Source organism: Ranitomeya imitator, chromosome 6 (assembly GCF_032444005.1).
Source record: "Ranitomeya imitator isolate aRanImi1 chromosome 6, aRanImi1.pri, whole genome shotgun sequence".
Taxonomy (NCBI): Eukaryota; Metazoa; Chordata; class Amphibia; order Anura; family Dendrobatidae; genus Ranitomeya; species Ranitomeya imitator.
Genome location: NC_091287.1, coordinates 390,026,409 through 390,045,289, shown reverse-complemented (window position 1 = coordinate 390,045,289; position 18,881 = coordinate 390,026,409). Strand labels below are relative to the sequence as shown.

Genomic DNA, 18,881 nt, shown 5'->3' with positions numbered 1-18,881 from the left:
AGACGCGTAACTGCAAGTATGTGATTTGCACATAAACAGTCATATACTGATAAGAAGTGTGCTGTCTAACTCAATACAAGTGAAATAGTGCATTGCCGGATATGTCTAGTTGGAATGTGGCTGGCACTATGCAAATTGTTTACTTGCGGTCACATGACTGCATGCTCCGAGCGCCAGATAATCCTGACAGCCCGCATTGTGAGGATTCACAAGCCTGTAGTCACAAAGAGTAACTGCAGACTTGAATCCCATGCCTGGACTATCCCAGTTTAAGTGATTGTGAGCAGCACTCCAGTTCATAAGAGCCCTAAGAGCCCTGTTCTCCTGAATATCTAAGAAAATACTTTAATAATCCTACCATGCCATAAACTAATGAGTGTTTTCCGTTCACATGAATGTTGCTGTCTGTGCTTGATGTCTACTCTATCCCCGCAATCGCTGGTCCTTCTGTCTTGATTGGCAGTGGCTGGCATCTTCTCTGTCATCTACAACCTCTTCACCTCTCGCTTCTGCACAGTAGAGGACAAGAGCTACGCAGCCTCAGCGGACGCTGTTGGTGACGTCGGAGACGTCAAGCAGGGCCGGCGTCAGCACCCGGCGTACCCGGGCAAGTGCATGGGCCCTGGCGAGACAGGGGGGGCCCATTCAGGGCCGGCGTTAGGGGCCCAGGGGCCCTCAGCTAGTGGCACATCATGCAGCCGCTATGGGGCCTCTGTGAGGCAGGGGGGCCCGCCTGTCGCCATCACCAACTCCCCCACCGCCGCATTGAACTATACCGGCGTCTGCTGGTAAAGTTCAAAGCAAATGATGGAGGAGAGAGCGTCACCTGACGCTCCCTCTCCCATCATTCCCCACTCTGCCTCTGACACTGCCGCTGCAGGTGCGCGATGACGTCATCGCGCAATCGCTGTGTGTCAGGCAGTGCAGCGGCAGCTGCCGAGACCGGAGCAGGGAGCAGCGCAGGCACGTTGAGAGGTGAGGACTGTTTTTTGTTTGTAACTATAACAGTGAATACTGGACTATGCGACCATTCTTGGGGGAGGGGGTCTGTATACTACATGTTTGTGCTATATACTACATGGCTGTGTTATATACTACGTGGGCTGTGCTATATGCTACGTGGGCTGTTATATACTACATGGCTGTGTTATATGCTGTGTGGCTGTTATATACTACGTGGGCTGTGTTATATACTACATGACTGTGTTATATGAGATCATGAATCGTGGTATGTGTTAAAGGGGGGCCCACTGAGACTCTTTTGCCCGGGGCCCTCAAAAACCTGGAGCCGGCCCTGACGTCAAGCCATGTTAATCAAGGAAGGAGGGCCAGCAATTGCGGGGATAGAGGAGGTGGTGAGCACAGACCAGCGGCAGCCATTGGAACAGACCGATTAACATACAGCGCAGGAGGTATATAAAAAGTATTTTCTTAGGTATGTGGTGGAGAAGGGCACTTATGGACAGGTTGCTGGAGTGCTGTTCAAGAATCAAGATGACATAAGAATTGTGGATTTAGTTTATATACAGCGTTTGTCTATACACACTACGTACACAATTATTAAGCAACTGAGTATTTTGACCATATCATTAATTTTTATGCTGCAAGCTGTATAAACTTGAATACTTATTGGATGAAGCAGATCATCTGATGTGTATTTATGTAATGAGGGAGAATGTGGCCTAAGGATATCAACGCCCTTTATCAAAGTGTGCAGAATTATTAGGCAGCTTATTGACCTCAGTCACAATAATAATAATAATAATTTTATTTATATAGCGCCATCATATTACGCAGCACTTTACAAATTATACACACCCTGACAGAAGTTATGTCACTAATCCATGTTATGTAAATAAAAGCTTATAACCTGGTGTTAAATTCACCCATTGGTTATATAAATTATTCTTTTGAAAGCAGAAGCCCTCCGAAATGTGGTTTAGGATAAGAAAATAAATTAGCATCAATGCAGAAATATTGATCAGTTAATGGACACAGAATGGTCAGATTTTGGCAAGACAAAAGTTTTGTCGGCTGGTCATAGAGCGCCCCCAGACACAGGGCCACAAGTCACTCGGTACCGGTCCTTTCTGCTCAGTTATGCGGTTGTCACGGTGGCTGGACCCGGTCGTGACCCTGCTAAGGGGCGTCCAATGAAGGTGGTAGTACAGTCTGTCAGGGGTTCGTGACGCCACCTGTGGTGTTCGGTCAGGGTGACCGACGCTGCTGTGGGGGCCGCTGGGGTGATGGAATGGCAGCTGGATGGTATACCTTCCCACAGGTGAAGTATATCCCCAGGGCTTCCCAGTAAGGTGGATGGTGATGGTGTGAGGTGCAGGCAATAACGAGGACACAAGGTTGCAGTCTCTTTACCTTTTTACTGAAGGCTTCAGAGCACGTTCAACCGGGCTATCAGAGACCGGCCGGTCCGATGGGCATATCCAGAGTCTCCCTCGCAGATGGAAATCGTTGCCTACCAATAGCGCCTGTGTGTTGTAGTCCTACCCTGCTGAGCATTCGGAATAGTCCTCACAACTGCTGTTCTCCTTCGTTCGTTCTCTACAGCTTTCTCTCTCTCTCTCGTTCTTTGGTTCCAGATGTTGCTAGTTTCTAACGTCCCCCAGATATGTTATGGCTAGGACGCCACCCGTATGACAGGAAGGCTTGGAGGTCTTCTGGGACCCTAGAGACGCCCCTCTCCTAATGTTGCCCCCTATGTCTTCGTAGGTGTAGAAGGTAGACAGCCAACCTATGATTAACTGTCCAGCGGAATTTGAAGTAAGGCCTGAAGTCAGTTACTCCTACGGTGATCCGGCCACCGACTACGCGCCTCAGTAAGATGTTGCCTTCCTCTCTCGGCACGACTCTTACTGGCTCTCCTTTGTGCTGATCTCGTTTACACTGTTCCACAATATTCTTCCCTTCTTGTCTCTCTCTTAGGATACCGCCGCAAGGTGTGCAGGCGCGGTTCCGTTACGTTCTGTTCTGTTCGCTAGGCACCTGCCAGGTTCCCACGCCTGACAGGGACCCCCCTGTGCCTTCTCCCAGCAACACCCCCTGCCACGGGATGTTGCCTGGTTCCAACCCAGTCAGCTTCTAACTAACTTCCTCCCCAGCCCCTAGTTTTACCAGTGTGAGGAGTGGCCCAATAAATAAAGCCTTTTTCTCCCCCTAGTGGCCGGAGTGTGAAGTGTAATGTGTTCTGGTGATACCTGGTCAGGAGAACTCCTTAGTGCCATCAGACGTACCGCTGCTCCCCTTAGTGACAGAGCGCTATACTGCAACGACCAGGTCTCTGGGGCGCTGCAAGTCATATAATGCATCCAATCCTAATTTACATCCTGATCTGTGCTCAGTAAATGATCGGCTAATTAGTGTGTGTGTATAAAAAGAAACCCAGCACCCCAGACCTTCTCTTGAACTGCAACTTGAGCTCTGACAACATGCCAAAAAATCCACCCTGCGACCAAAGCCTGGATTATCAAGAGGCTGAAGACCAGATCCACTGCAGAGGTGGCTGGCACGCTTGATATGTCTCAGCATCAAGTACAAAGAATTAAAAAAAGATTTGAAGAGACTGGAGATGTGTTTGACAAGCCCAGGTCGGCAGACCCCGCAAGACAACTAAACCACATTTTGGAGGGTTTCAGCTTTCAAAATAATAATTTATACAACCAATGGATGAATTTAACATCAGGTTATAAGCTTTTATTTACAAAACATGGATAAGCGACATAACTTCTGTCAGGGAGTGTAGAGGGGATTTGTACAGACAATAGACATTACAGCATAACAAAAATCACAGTTCAAAATAGATACCAAGAGGAGTGAGGACCCTGCTCGCAAGGTTACAAACTATGAGGAAAAAGGGAGACACGAGAGGTGGATGGTAACAAATCTTTTTGTTGTTCGGACCAGCCATAGTGTAAGGATCGGGTGTTCACGTAAAGCTGCATGAACCAGTTAACAGCCTAATTATGTAACAGTACAGACACAGAGGGCTATTAACTGCATGAAATATATGAGAACATGATGTGAGGAACCTGATTAACGTTTAAGGTTTTTTTTTGTTAGTTTTTTTTTTTAATGGGCCACACAGGGATAGTTAGGTTAATGCATTGAGGCGGTAGGCCAGTCTGAACAAATGCGTTTTTAGGGCACGCTGAAAACTGTGGGGATTGGGGATTAATCTTATTATCCTGGGTAGTGTGTTCCAAAGAATTGGCGAAGCACGTGAAAAGTCTTGGAGACGGGAGTGGGAGGTTCTGATTATTGAGGATGTTAACCTGAGGTCATTAGCAGAACGGAGAGCACGGGTAGGGTGGTAGACTGAGACCAGGGAGCAGATGTAGGGTGGTGCTGAGCCATGGAGTGCTTTGTGGATGAGGGTAATAGTTTTGTCCAAATGGGCCAAAATAGAGATTTAACTAACTCTGAAAAGTAGAAAATTGTTACAAGTCTAACAGAAGAATGCAGCATACTTCAGGTTGCTCAAATTGCTAAGATATTGGGGTGTGATCACAGAAATATTAAAAGTTTTATTGCAAATTGTCCCCAGTCACAAAAATGTAATGAGAAAAAAAGACGCACATTAACTGGCAAAGATGAGAAAAATCAAATGTGAAGGAAGCAGGAACCCATTGTCCTCCAGTGCTGCTATATTCCAGGACTGCAACCTCCCTGAAGAGCTCAGAAGTTCAAGTTGTTTAGTGCTCAGATATGGCCAAGCTAAGGAGGCTGAAACCTGACCACCACTGAACAAGACACAGAAGAGAAACATCAGGATTGGGCCAAAAAATATCTGAGGCTGAAGACAGATTTTAAAAGGATTTTTTGGATGGATGGGCCCGTGGCTGAATCAATATTGGGCCCAATCCTTCACTTCAACTCAGACACTAAAAAGTTGAAGGTGAGGTTACCGCTTTACTCTCTAGAGCTTATTTTAAATAAGAGAGGTTATTACCAGTGTGATGTGTAATGGCCGCTCTCTGCTCTCCTGATGTCACTGCAGAGCTGTGTGTGATTATACCTGACACATCTGCAGGTTCCTCTCAGCTCCCATCTAACAGGCAGACAGTGCAATACAGCAGAGCTCTGAGAGCTGCCATAAATGTGTTTGTAAGGAGACAAAACAAAGTTCAGCACTGCTGTTCTGTGTTAGCTAAAATTGTAAGGCTTGTTTTGAGTTTGCCAATTGACATGTAGGAGACTCCCCAAATGTATGGCCACCAAGGTAATTGGTATGTCTGGTGCCAAACCAACACAGCTCATCACCCCAAGAATACCATCCCAAAGTGAAACATGGTAGTGGCAGCATCATGCTGTGGGGATGTTTTTTGGCAGCAGGTACAGAGAAAATGGTCCGAGTCAAGGGGAAGATGGATGGTGCAAAATACATAGCTAATCATAAGCAAAACCTGTTTCACTCTGTCAGCCATTTGTGACTGGGACGGAGGTTGTTCCGAAAGACAATCACCCAAAGCATACTGGTAAAGCAACATTCGAGTGGTTTAAGAGGAAATGTGTAAATGTTTTGGAGGCGCCTATTCAAAGCCCAGACCTTAATCCAATTGAGAATCTGTGGTCAGACTTGAAGATTGCTGTTCACTAGATCAAACCATCTAACTTGAAGAAACTGGAGCAGTTTTGCCTTGAGGAATAGGCAAAAATCCCAGAGGAAAATTGTTAAAAGCTCATTGTTAAAAGCTCATTGTTAAAAGCTCATAGAGATTTATCCAAAGTGACTTGCAACTGTAATTGCCACAAAAGGAGGCTCTACAAAGTACTGACTTTAGGAGGGTGAACAGTTATGCAGACTGAAGTTTTAAGTTATTTTGTCTTATTTTGTCTTATTTGTTGTTAGCAATAAAAAGAAAAAAACAAATGTTCACAGTTGTAGACAATGTCAAGGGGGTGAATAGTTTTGCAAGCCACTGTGCATATACATATGTGTGTGTGTGTGTGTGTGTGTGTGTGTGTGTGTGTGTGTGTGTGTGTGTGTGTGTGTGTGAAATAAAAAAAAAGTTATGCCCCAATGCACACACAATAAAGAAGAAACTCATCTAACAGCTAAGTAAAAGCCTATTAATCACACTTCTAGCCAGTATGGCCGCATAGCTTGCTAATGTGTCTACATTTCACTCGGTGATTTGGGGTAATGCATTACCTTGTTTTCGGATCCATTCTTGTCTCTGGAATCTGGCTTCCTTCTTCAATTTCTCAAACACTGAAAAGGGCAAATAAGGGTAAAGTTAGAACAAAGAGCATGGGCTGAGTGAGATGTTATAGATGTGGTAGGAAATGAATGTGGCACGCCATCGAGCAAACACCACATATTTTACATACTGTGAAGTATTGTACTTTGGTTCTATTACTGTGGAATTGAGATTATTGATGTTATTGATGTAGTTGAACAAACTATTCACTAATTCAAAAGCGATGGAGTTTAAAAAAAAGAATCTGTTGAGACATTCCCCATAATGGGCTGCACATCTGCTGAACATCTGTCAAAACACAGAGGTACTACCGATATAATGAATATATTACTAAGTTTAAAGTGAAAATTAGCTAAAGAACAAATCCAACACAGCCATGGCTGCCATTATATAGGAAGCCCATGACGATAATGTAAATCAAGCATTTGAGATGTGAATGTGCTACAGCAGTTTGTCATTGTATGTCATCCTTGCCATGTGTCATTATTTGGGGCATATATTAGTTTTGATCACATTACTTTTACGCCAGCCTTGCTGAATGTCACTATCTATATACATAATTGTCTAAGGGGTACTTCCGTCTGCCTGTCTGTCCTTCTGTCATGGATATTCATTGGTCGTGGCCTCTGTCTATCATGGAAATCCAAGTCGCTGATTGGTCGCCGCAAAACAGCCACGACCAATCAGCGACAGGCACAGTCCGGAAGAAAATGGCCGCTCCATACTCACCATTTTGTGCGTGACTGCCGTGTGATCTGCTATTGCCAGTAGTTACTGTCTCTCTCTCTCCCATCAGTCTTCATATGTCTCTCTCACCCTGACTACATGTATCTCACCCCCCTCCACAAGTTCACTGCAGACCCACAGCTCCATATTTTTACTGAAGGATGAGTCACAGCTCTTGCTGCCAGCTCCTGCTGGGATAATGCTGATCATACACTGTTCCTCCTTGATGTCTTTGCAGTCTCTGATGAGCGTTTCTCCTGCATTTTAATCCTGACAATCTATGATCTGTTCTGCTGTAAGCAGTACTGCTTACCGTATATACTCGTGTATAAGCCGAGATTTCCAGCACATTTTTTTGTGCTGAAAACGTCCCTCTCGGCCTATACACGAGTCACACGAGGGGGGGTGGGGGAGCAGAAGACATCATACTCATCCTCCTGGTGTCATCACTGCATATCAGTCCCTGCATCTCAGGCGCCGGGATCTCTCTTCCTGTCTTCCTTCCTATGCTGAGATGTCACGTGGTACTGCTCATTATAGTAATGAATATGCACGCATCTCCACTCTCATAGGCGTGGAGCGCAAATTCATTACTTTAATGAGCGGTATCACTGACCGCTCACCACAGGAAGGAAGACAGGAAGAGAGATGCCAGCGCCTGCGATGCAGGGATTGATATGCAGCGCCAGGAGGGTGAGTAGGACTGGGGGAAGGTGATCCATGCGATATTCACCTGTCCCCGTTCCACTGCTACCTTGTGCCTTCCGGGTCCTCTGGCTGTGACATTCAGGCCACAGGGCGCGATGACGTGGTTAGTGCGCACCCTCTGCCTGAACAGTCACTGCAGAGAGCCAGCGACGCTGAGGAGCAGTGGGCAGCGACGAGAGGTGAGTATGTCTTTTTTTTTAATCGCAGCAGCAGCAATATATGGGGCTTATTTTATTATCGAGCATCTTATGAGGCCATTATTAACCTTTGTGCGGCATTAAATGGGGTATATTTTTGTATGGAGCATCTTATGGGGCCATTATTAACCTTTGTGCGGCATTAAATGGGGCATATTTTTGTATGGAGCATCTTAAGGTGCCATTATTAATGTTTGTACAGCATTATATGGGGCATATTTTTGTATGGAGCATCTTACGGGGCCCATCATGAACAGTATGGAGCATCTTATGGGGCCCATCATGAACTTTATGCATTATATGGGGCGTATTTTGTATGAAGCATCTTATGGGGCTCCTGATTCAATATGGATATTGAAAAACATTTAACCTACTGATGTCTCAAATAATTTTACTTTTATTGGTATCTATTTTTACTTTTGACATTTATCGGTAGCTGCTGCATTTCCCACCCTAGGCTTATGCTCAAGTCAATAAGTTTTCCCAGCTAATACTCGGGTCGGCTTATACTCGAGTATATATGGTATGTTAGCAGATCCTAATGACAGGAGACAAAAATCGAGCATAGCTGACAGCCGAGGGCTCCATGAATATGGCTGTATGGCTGTAAATTGTGCAGCCCACAGAGGCATGCCCAGTTCACAGCAGTGACAGTTCTATTACAATAGATAGGGTCTGCATCTGTCTGTTATCTCCTGTTTCAAATGCAATCAAATATTGGTTATAACAGCATGTTATGCTGCATTGCATTGATTTATTAATGATCTACAAACGCGGTACCTTCCCTTTAAGCTGCCCTTGCATTTTGTGGTTGAGAAAAGTATACATGAAAATGGGAGTAGCTAATAAAATAGGTGGGCTTTTAATGAGTGTAGTTTCCTAACACAAACAGGGAACCTGATAAAAAATTGAACCCCACTCCCGGTTGACATTGAGCATATACAGAGCTGCTGTCACCTGCATTTTTATAGTGGAAATCAAGTGCTGACCATTATTTTGGAATCACACATCAAATATATATCCTAATCACACACCTTCATCAGGATAGGACTAGAGCATATTACAGCTGAGTCATGCACCAAGCTTACCTTCACCAATAAGCACCAGGCTAGATTGGTTTGTTGCCTTTCCATCCTGTATCTGGAAGGTAAAGGTCCCTTCATCCTCATCCTCAAGTTTCTCCATAGTCATCTCCACAATTCCAGTCTTACTATCCAAATTCATCTTATATTTCTTGGAAAAGAACATAGGACTTAATGTTATACTGCTGTAAAACATTCCTGTAGACGTATATCCATATGCCAAGGTAAGAGCCAGATACATCACTAATATTTAACATTAAAGTTAGGAGAAAGCAGAATCCCTATCTCTTCACTGTGTGCACAATTATTAGACAAGTGAGTATTTTGATCATATCATCATTTTTATGCAGATTTTCCAACTCCGAGCTGTGTAAACATGAATGTTTTTGGATGAAGCAGATCAGATTATGTGTATTTGTGTAATGAGGGCGCTGAGGCCTAAAGACACAACACACTTTATCAAGATGTGCAGAATTATTAGGCAGCTTGTTTTCCTAGCACAATTGGGCACTACAGTACAAGCTAATTCTACAAAAAAATCACTGCTAATTTTCTACTTATATAGACATCAATTAAAATATAGCCTTTATTTCACTAGTAAAAAATATACATATATGTATTTTGCTGGAACCGTTCTATATGTTATTGTCTGTTTGGTGGTTTAATAAAGTATAGCCACACTGTTTTACCCTCACTCTGTGTTGTCTGAGTAGTATTATGTCCATGGAAAAAGGAGAGCGGGCGTTCAGTGGGATGAGCCCTGGTCCATGCAGTCTTGTGGCCAGCGGACGAGATCACACACTGACTCCCTGTGTCTCCACATTTGTTTTCAAGGAAATTGAAAAGGAAGAGGCTTTTTAAGACTAATGACAAAGCAAAATTGTTGTCTTTGGAGATAGACGAGGATGAATTGACTGATGGATGAAGGCTCCAGACCGTTGGGTGATGACCCTTTTAGAGATTTGAAGCCAAAGAGTATAAAAATGCCCCCAAGTTCTGAAAACACCAGTATAGACATTTTCCCTAGACTCGTCATGACTGACATCAAGAAACTAGGGACACAGACAAAGGAGGAGGCATTCCAATTTGCTTCCAATGGAAAGAAATGCATTGGAAGCATTATCGGAGAATGACAGTTTGATATTCAAGGCATGGGACAAGGGAGTGAACCTAGTCATCATGGATCATGCTAATTATAAAGAGATGTGCCATAGGATATTGAAGGATAAACATACCCATGGTGTCACTTTTTCTATGACTGTAGATATCCAATTCCTCATATTGTGTATACTGCAAGCTGTGAGGATTCCCCGGTGCAGGGAACAGCAGGTGCGTGGCCGCAAGTATGCGATTTGGTAGCATATGGTCACATGTCGACTAAACATGCGCAACCTCGCTCAATGAAAGTGTATTGATTGAGGCTAGACTGGTCTAGACTGAATGTGGCAGTAAGTATGGAAATCGCCCACTCCCTGTGCTGGAGAATCCTGACAGCGTGCAATGTGCACAATGTGAGGATTCACAAGTCTGTAGTCACAGAGTGACAGCATGCCTATAACCTAGGGCCGGTCAGACAACCCCTTTAACCTTTTGGATTGACCAACAGCACTGTGGTTGTATCAAATTAGTCATCAAAAATACAAATTCTGTAATAATTAGGCACACGGTGTAAAATATGCTCTTGATAGTATTGAATTCTTTTTTTTTCTTTCAGAAAAAAAGTCATCATAAATAATGATACTAGCTGGCATTCCTTACTTTTCAGCTCAGACAATGCTATGACATCCTCTGATTTAGCTTACCTCACCATGTTTAATCTCCTTATCATTAAACACATAGTTGGCTTTAGCACTACCAGAGAGTTTCTCGGCTTGCATCCAAAAGCGAACTTGTCCCTTTTCTCGGATCTCTACAGCCAGGCCAGATTTCACTGGAACAACTATAAAAGAAGAATTTAAAACCACCGTCAGGGTTCAGATCACCATTAGACTGGAGTTTCATTGGCCTTATGATTCTATGGGGCTAGTCTTCTGTACACAGCAAGAGCACTTTCAATCTTATTTGCAATCCTTGACATTAATATGGTGTGAAAAATAACAAAAAGACTTATTGGTTCTAAAAGCCCATACACAATACATGAATGTCTGTAAAAATTGCCAATTTCGGCAGCACCAAACTACCATCTGATTTGTACAGGAGCCTCCTGACTACCTTGACAGATGATGTCAGAAAGATATGGATTGGATAGTTGAAACATAAATGTCCAATACATTAGATTTCTGTGAAAATATACAAGGAGGACAGTAATTCCCTATAGAGAACATAAACTCATCTTCTGCTGTCCTTGTTGGGGCAGCCTTTACTCTGTTGATAGACTGGAAGAATAAAGGACAAAAGGTAACAATTTTGTTTAAGCAATCAAAATTTAAAAAAAAGTTCAAAATGATCTAAAATAACAAAAGAAACCATACTTATATTATATATTGCTTCCTCTGGTTCCAATACTTCCCAAATTCCCCACTGGTCTCAACTTCTAGTTCTAGTGATGAAGTTACCAACACAGACATGTGACTACTGCAAGCAATCACTGGCTATAGCAGGCTACCTCTGCAGGAGACCCCGGAAGCAGCAAAAGGGGACCAAAGAAGAATCGTCAAGGTGTGTGCAGCTTCTTTTGAACATTCAAAACTGTTTTTAAAATGATTGTGCCTGGCTGAATAATCCTTTTAACAATCTAAAAACTTTAAATAAAAAATGATCTAAAAGCTATAATAAATGTATATAGGGGTTTATGTATACCAAAGCAAAAAATGAATCTTAAAATGCTTGCAATATATGTTAGAAAACCAAAACTGGATACAAATATAGAGAATGACATAGTGTTATGTTTTTCACTGCTATGCATAGTATATTTACCTGGGAATTTGTTGTCGTGGCTGAGCTGCAGCAGGCGCTTCAGTTCTGCAAGTACAATAAGTTTTATATGACCTCAGTTAGTAAATAGACAGTGATCAATTTGTAGTGTCCGACCTAACACTGTACACAAAGAGTTCTCATGGTCATGCGACAGTAAAGATCACTCTCTTTTGAATTAACCTCTTCATGACCCAGCCTATTTTGACCTTAAAGACCTTGCCGTTTTTTGCAATTCTGACCAGTGTCCCTTTATGAGGTAATAACTCAGGAACGCTTCAACGGATCCTAGCGGTTCTGAGATTGTTTTTTCGTGACATATTGGGCTTCATGTTAGTGGTAAATTTAGGTCAATAAATTCTGCGTTTATTTGTGATAAAAACGGAAATTTGGCAAAAATTTTGAAAATTTCGCAATTTTCACATTTTGAATTTTTATTCTGTTAAACTAGAGAGATATGTGACACAAAATAGTTAATAAATAACATTTCCCACATGTTTACTTTACATCAGCACAACTTTGGAAACAAAATTTTTTTTTGTTAGGAAGTTATAAGGGTTAAAATTTGACCAGCGATTTATCATTTTTACAACGAAATTTACAAAACCATTTTTTTTAGGGACCACCTCACATTTGAAGTCAGTTTGAGGGGTCTATATGGCTGAAAATACCCAAAAGTGACACCATTCTAAAAACTGCACCCCTCAAGGTACTCAAAACCACATTCAAGAAGTTTATTAACCCTTCAGGTGCTTCACAGCAGCAGAAGCAACATGGAAGGAAAAAATGAACATTTAACTTTTTAGTCACAAAAATTATCTTTTAGCAACAATTTTTTTATTTTCCCAATGGTAAAAGGAGAAACTGAACCACGAAAGTTGTTGTCCAATTTGTCCTGAGTACGCTGATACCTCATATGTGGGGGTAAACCACTGTTTGGGCGCACGGCAGGGCTTGGAAGGGAAGGAGCGCCATTTGACTTTTTGAATCAAAAATTGGCTCCACTCTTTAGCGGACACCATGTCATGTTTGGAGAGCCCCCGTGTGCCTAAAAATTGGAGCTCCCCCACAAGTGACCCCATTTTGGAAACTAGACGCCCCAAGGAACTTATCTAGATGCATAGTGAGCTCTTTGAACCCCCAGGTGCTTCACAAATTGATCCGTAAAAATGAAAAAGTACTTTTTTTTCACAAAAAAATTCTTTTAGCCTCAATTTTTTCATTTTCACATGGGCAACAGGATAAAATGGATCCTAAAATGTGTTGGGCAATTTCTCCTGAGTACACCAATACCTCACATGTGGGGGTAAACCACTGTTTGGGCACATGGTAAGGCTCGGAAGGGAAGGAGCGCCATCTGACTTTTTGAATGAAAAATTATTTCCATCGTTAGCGGACACCATGTCGCGTTTGGATAGCTCCTGTGTGCCTAAACATTGGCACTCCCCCACAAGTGACCCCATTTTGGAAACTAGACCCCCCAAGGAACTTTTTTAGATGCCTAGTGAGCACTTTAAACCCTCAGGTGCTTCACAAATTGATCTGTAAAAATGAAAAAGTACTTTTTTTTCACAAAAAAATTCTTTTCGCCTCAATTTTTTCATTTTCACATGGGCAGTAGGATAAAATGGATCATAAAATTTGTTGGGCAATTTCTCCCGAGTACGTCGATACCTCATATGTGGGGGTAAACCACTGTTTGGGCACTCGGCAGGGCTCGGAAGGGAAGGCGCGCCATTTGACTTTTTGAATGGAAAATTAGCTCCAATTGTTAGCGGACACCATGTCGCATTTGGAGAGCCCCTGTGTGCCTAAACATTGGAGCTCCCCCACAAGTGACCCCATTTTGGAAACTAGACCCCACAAGGAACTTATCTAGATGCATATTGAGCACTTTAAACCCCCAAGTGCTTCACAGAAGTTTATAACGCAGAGCCATGAAAATAAAAAAAAAAAATTATTTTCTCAAAAATGATCTTTTAGCCTGCAATTTTTTATTTTCCCAAGGGTAACAGGAGAAATTTGACCCCAAAAGTTGTTGTCCAGTTTGTCCTGAGTACGCTGATACCCCATATGTGGGGGTAAACCACTGTTTGGGCGCACGGTAGGGCTCGGAAGGGATGGCACGCCATTTGGCTTTTTAAATGGAAAATTAGCTCCAATCATTAGCGGACACCATGTCACGTTTGGAGAGCCCCTGTGTGCCTAAACATTGGAGATCCCCCAGAAATGACACCATTTTGGAAACTAGACCCCCAAAGGAACTAATCTAGATGTGTGGTGAGGACTTTGAACCCCCAAGTGCTTCACAGAAGTTTATAACGCACAGCCATGAAAATAAAAAAAAAAAATTATTTTCTCAAAAATGATCTTTTAGCCTGCAATTTTTTATTTTCCCAAGGGTAACAGGAGAAATTTGACCCCAAAAGTTGTTGTCCAGTTTCTCCTGAGTATGCTGATACCCCATATGTGGGGGTAAATCACTGTTTGGGCACATGCCGGGGCTCGGAAGTGAAGTAGTGACGTTTTGAAATGCAGACTTTGATGGAATGCTCTGTGGGCGTCACGTTGCGTTTGCAGAGCCCCTGATGTGGCTTAACAGTAGAAACCCCCCACAAGTGACCCCATTTTGGAAACTAGACCCCGAAAGGAACTTATCTAGATGTGTGGTGAGCACTTTGAACCCCCAAGCGCTTCATAGAAGTTTATAATGCAGAGCCGTGAAAATAATAAATACGTTTTCTTTCCTCAAAAATAATTATTTAGCCCAGAATTTTTTAATTTTCCCAAGGGTAACAGGAGAAATTTGACCCCAATATTTGTTGTCCAGTTTCTCCTGAGTACGGTGATACCCCATATGTGGGGGTAAACTACTGTTTGGGCACATGCCGGGGCTTGGAATTGAAGTAGTGACGTTTTGAAATGCAGACTTTGATGGAATGCTCTGCGGGCGTCACGTTGCGTTTGCAGAGCCCCTGATGTGCCTAAACAGTAGAAACCCCCCACAAGTGACCCATTTTGGAAACTAGACCCGAAAGGAACTTATCTAGATGTGTGGTGAGCACTTTGAACCCCCAAGTGCTTCATAGAAGTTTATAATGCAGAGCCGTGAAAATAATAAATACGTTTTCTTTCCTCAAAAATAATTATTTAGCCCAGAATTTTTTATTTTCCCAAGGGTTACAGGAGAAATTGGACCCCAAAAGTTGTTGTCCAGTTTCTCCTGAGTACGCTGATACCCCATGAGTGGGGGTAAACCACTGTTTGGGCACACGTCGGGGCTCAGAAGGGAAGTAGTGACTTTTGAAATGCAGACTTTGATAGAATGGTCTGCGGGTGTCACGTTGCGTTTGCAGAGCCCCTGGTGTGCCTAAACAGTAGAAACCCCCACAAGTGACCCCATTTTAGAAACTAGACCCCCCAAGGAACTTATCTAGATATGTGGTGAGCACTTTGAACCCCCAAGTGCTTCACAGACGTTTACAACGCAGAGCCGTGAAAATAAAAAATCATTTTTCTTTCCTCAAAAATTATGTTTTAGCAAGCATTTTTTTAGATTCACAAGGGTAACAGGAGAAATTGGACCCCAGTAATTGTTGCGCAGTTTGTCCTGAGTATGCTGGTACCCCATATGTGGGGGTAAACCACTGTTTGGGAACACGTCAGGGCTCGGAAGTGAGGGAGCACCATTTGACTTTTTGAATACGAGATTGGCTGGAATCAATGGTGGCGCCATGTTGCGTTTGGAGACCCCTGATGTGCCTAAACAGTGGTAACCCCTCAATTCTAACTCCAACACTAACCCCAACACACCCCTAACCCTAATCCCAACTGTAGCCATAACCCTAATCACAACCCTAACCACAACCCTAATTCCAACCCTAACCCTAAGGCTATGTGCCCACGTTGCGGATTCGTGTGAGATATTTCCGCACCATTTTTGAAAAATCCGCGGGTAAAAGGCCTTGCTTTTTACCTGCGGATTTTCCGCGGATTTCCAGTGTTTTTTGTGCGGATTTCACCTGCGGATTCCTATTGAGGAACAGGTGTAAAACGCTGTGGAATCCGCACAAAGAATTGACATGCTGCGGAAAATACAACGCAGCGTTTCCGCGCGGTATTTTCCGCACCATGGGCACAGCGGATTTGGTTTTTCATATGTTTACATGGTACTGTAAACCTGATGGAACACTGCTGCGAATCCGCAGCGGCCAATCCACAGCCAAATCCGCACAGTGTGCACATAGCCTAATTCTAAAGGTATGCGCACACGCTGCGGAAAACGCTGCGGATCCGCAGCAGTTTCCCATGAGTTTACAGTTCAATGTAGACCTACGGGAAACAAAAATCGCTGTACACATGGCGGTTTACATTCCGCAGCATGTCACTTCTTTTTGCGGATTCCGCAGCGGTTTTACAACTGCTCCAATAGAAAATCGCAGTTGAAAAAACCGCAGTGAAATGCGCAGAAAAAAACGCGGTAAATCCGCCATAAATCCGCAGCGGTTTAGCACTGCGGATTTATCAAATCCGCAGCGGAAAAATCCGCAGAGGACCAGAATACGTGTGCACATACCGAAACCCTAACCCTAGCCCTAACCCTACCCCTAACCCTACCCCTACCCCTACCCCTAACCCTACCCCTAACCCTAACCCTAACCCTATTCTAACATTAGTGGAAAAAAAAAATGTCTTTATTTTTTTATTGTCCCTACCTATGGGGGTGACAAAGGGGGGGGTCATTTATTATTTTTTTTATTTTGATCACTGAGATATAATCTATCTCAGTGATCAAAATGCACTTTGGAACGAATCTGCCGGCCGGCAGATTTGGCGGGCGCACTGCGCATGCGCCCGCCATTTTGGAAGATGGCGGCGCCCAGGGAGAAGACGGACAGGACCCCGGCTGGATCGGTAAGTATGATGGGGTGGGGGGGGACCACGGGGGGGGGTCGGAGCACGGGGGGGGGGGGAATCGGAGCGCGGGAGGGGTGGAACGGAGCACGGGGGGCGTGGAACGGAGCACGGGGGGGCTGGAATGGAGCACGGGGGGGTGGAACGGAGCACCGGGGGGGTGGATCGGAGTGCAGGGGGGGTGATTGGAGCACGGGGGGGTGATTGGAGCACGGGGGGAGCGGACAAGAGCACGGGGGGGAGCGGAGCACTGGACGGAGGGGAGCCGGAGCAGTGTACCGGCCAGATCGGGGGGTTGGGGGGGCGATCGGTGGGGTAAGGTGGGGGCACATTAGTATTTCCAGCCATGGCCGATGATATTTCAGCATCGGCCATGGCTGGATTGTAATATTTCACCCGTTATAATAGGTAAAATATTACAAATCGCTCTGATTGGCAGTTTCACTTTCAACAGCCAATCAGAGCGATCGTAGCCACGAGGGGGTGAAGCCACCCCCCCTGGGCTAAACTACCACTCCCCCTGTCCCTGCAGATCGGGTGAAATGGGAGTTAACCCTTTGACCGGATCTGCAGGGACGCGATCTTTCCATGACGCCACATAGGCGTCATGGGTCGGATTGGCACCGACTTTCATGACGCCTACATGGCGTCATGGGTCGGGAAGGGGTTAATAAATATCCAAGCTATCTTTACCCTAATGGCTACATGAAGCTAACCTCATTGTCTTTATCCTAAAGGGTGTCTTGTTTAGAAAAGAAACTGCAAAGTATGTCCCTCTCTCTCGGCAACACATTGATTTCAGTTTCAACAGTGTAAAGCTCTTTATCCTCTGTGGTGGCGATACATACATGTGTTTCCAGAATCCCCCACAGTTTACAGCTGATTGTTGGGGTCCCATTAGCAGGACACCATTACAGTGGACAAAACCATTGGAGAGAGTAACTCCCGTACATATTGTCAGAATCTACTATATAATCGTCTAATTCTGTCTGTTTGTCTGTAACGGAAATCCCGCGTCGCTGATTGGTCGCCACATAGTTCACTTACATTTACTGAACAAGTTCTGTCACAGTGCCACATAGTTCACTCACGTTTACTGAACAAGTTCTGTCAGTCACAGTGCCACGCAGTTCAGTCACGTTTACTGAGCAAGTCCTGTCAGTCACAGTGCGACATAGTTCACTCACGTTTACTGAACAAGTTCTGTCAGTCACAGTGCCACGCAGTTCAGTCACGTTTACTGAACATGTTCTGTCAGTCACAGTGCGACATAGTTCACTCACGTTTACTGAACATGTTCTGTCAGTCACAGTGCCACGCAGTTCAGTCACGTTTACTGAACATGTTCTGTCAGTCACAGTGCCACGCAGTTCAGTCACGTTTACTGAACAAGTTCTGTCAGTCACAGTGCCACGCAGTTCAGTCACGTTTACTGAACATGTTCTATCAGTCACAGTGCCACGCAGTTCAGTCACGTTTACTGAACAAGTTCTGTCAGTCACAGTGCGACATAGTTCACTCACGTTTACTGAACACGTTTAGTCAGTCAATGTGGTGTACAAAAATATTTTGGGTTGAACAAATACTGGTATTATAGTGTTGATGTACTTCTTTCGTCCGATGATGTATTTAAATACCGTTAGATATTCATGTAATGGTTTATATATTTTGATGATCTGTTTAATAATTTTGTTCAGTTGTATTAAGTTCTATGAGCAATAAAATTTAATGACAATGTATATATTTTACCCGGAAAATCCTGTGTATTCATTGCATTATTCTTAAATCTTTATAAATAAACTACTTACATATTCTAGAATACCCAATGCGTTAGAATCGGGCCACCATCTAGTATTTCATAAATGGCTAATGGGGTTATGTATGTATATATGCTACATCCTGACAGACGTGGAAACCTCCTCTATAGGTACATTTTTTTCTTTCATGATAAATATTGCCCATAACAAGAGTATATATATATATATATATATATATATTGTGAGGCAGTGACCGGGGTCATATACGAGGGTCGCTATGTGTACCCCAGAATGCGCAGAGAAGCATAGTGAGGCCACGGGAGTGCATTGCAGTCACACGCATAGCTGTGATTGCAGTGCAGAATTAAA

At 43.8% G+C, this 18,881-nt stretch overlaps 1 protein-coding gene across 2 annotated transcripts in view; it reads right to left on the bottom strand.

Annotated features, from left to right (window-relative positions):
* MYOM1 (myomesin 1) overlaps nt 1-18,881 on the bottom strand; it is a 198,613-nt gene that overhangs the window by 43,271 nt on the left and 136,461 nt on the right. For both annotated transcript variants that reach the window (XM_069731145.1, XM_069731146.1), the window contains 4 exons: nt 11,845-11,889; nt 10,731-10,867; nt 8,935-9,079; nt 6,167-6,226 (listed from right to left, as the gene is read on the bottom strand). In XM_069731145.1, coding sequence (XP_069587246.1) covers nt 6,167-6,226; nt 8,935-9,079; nt 10,731-10,867; nt 11,845-11,889 — 387 coding nt within the window. The remainder of the gene's footprint in view (nt 1-6,166; nt 6,227-8,934; nt 9,080-10,730; nt 10,868-11,844; nt 11,890-18,881) is intronic.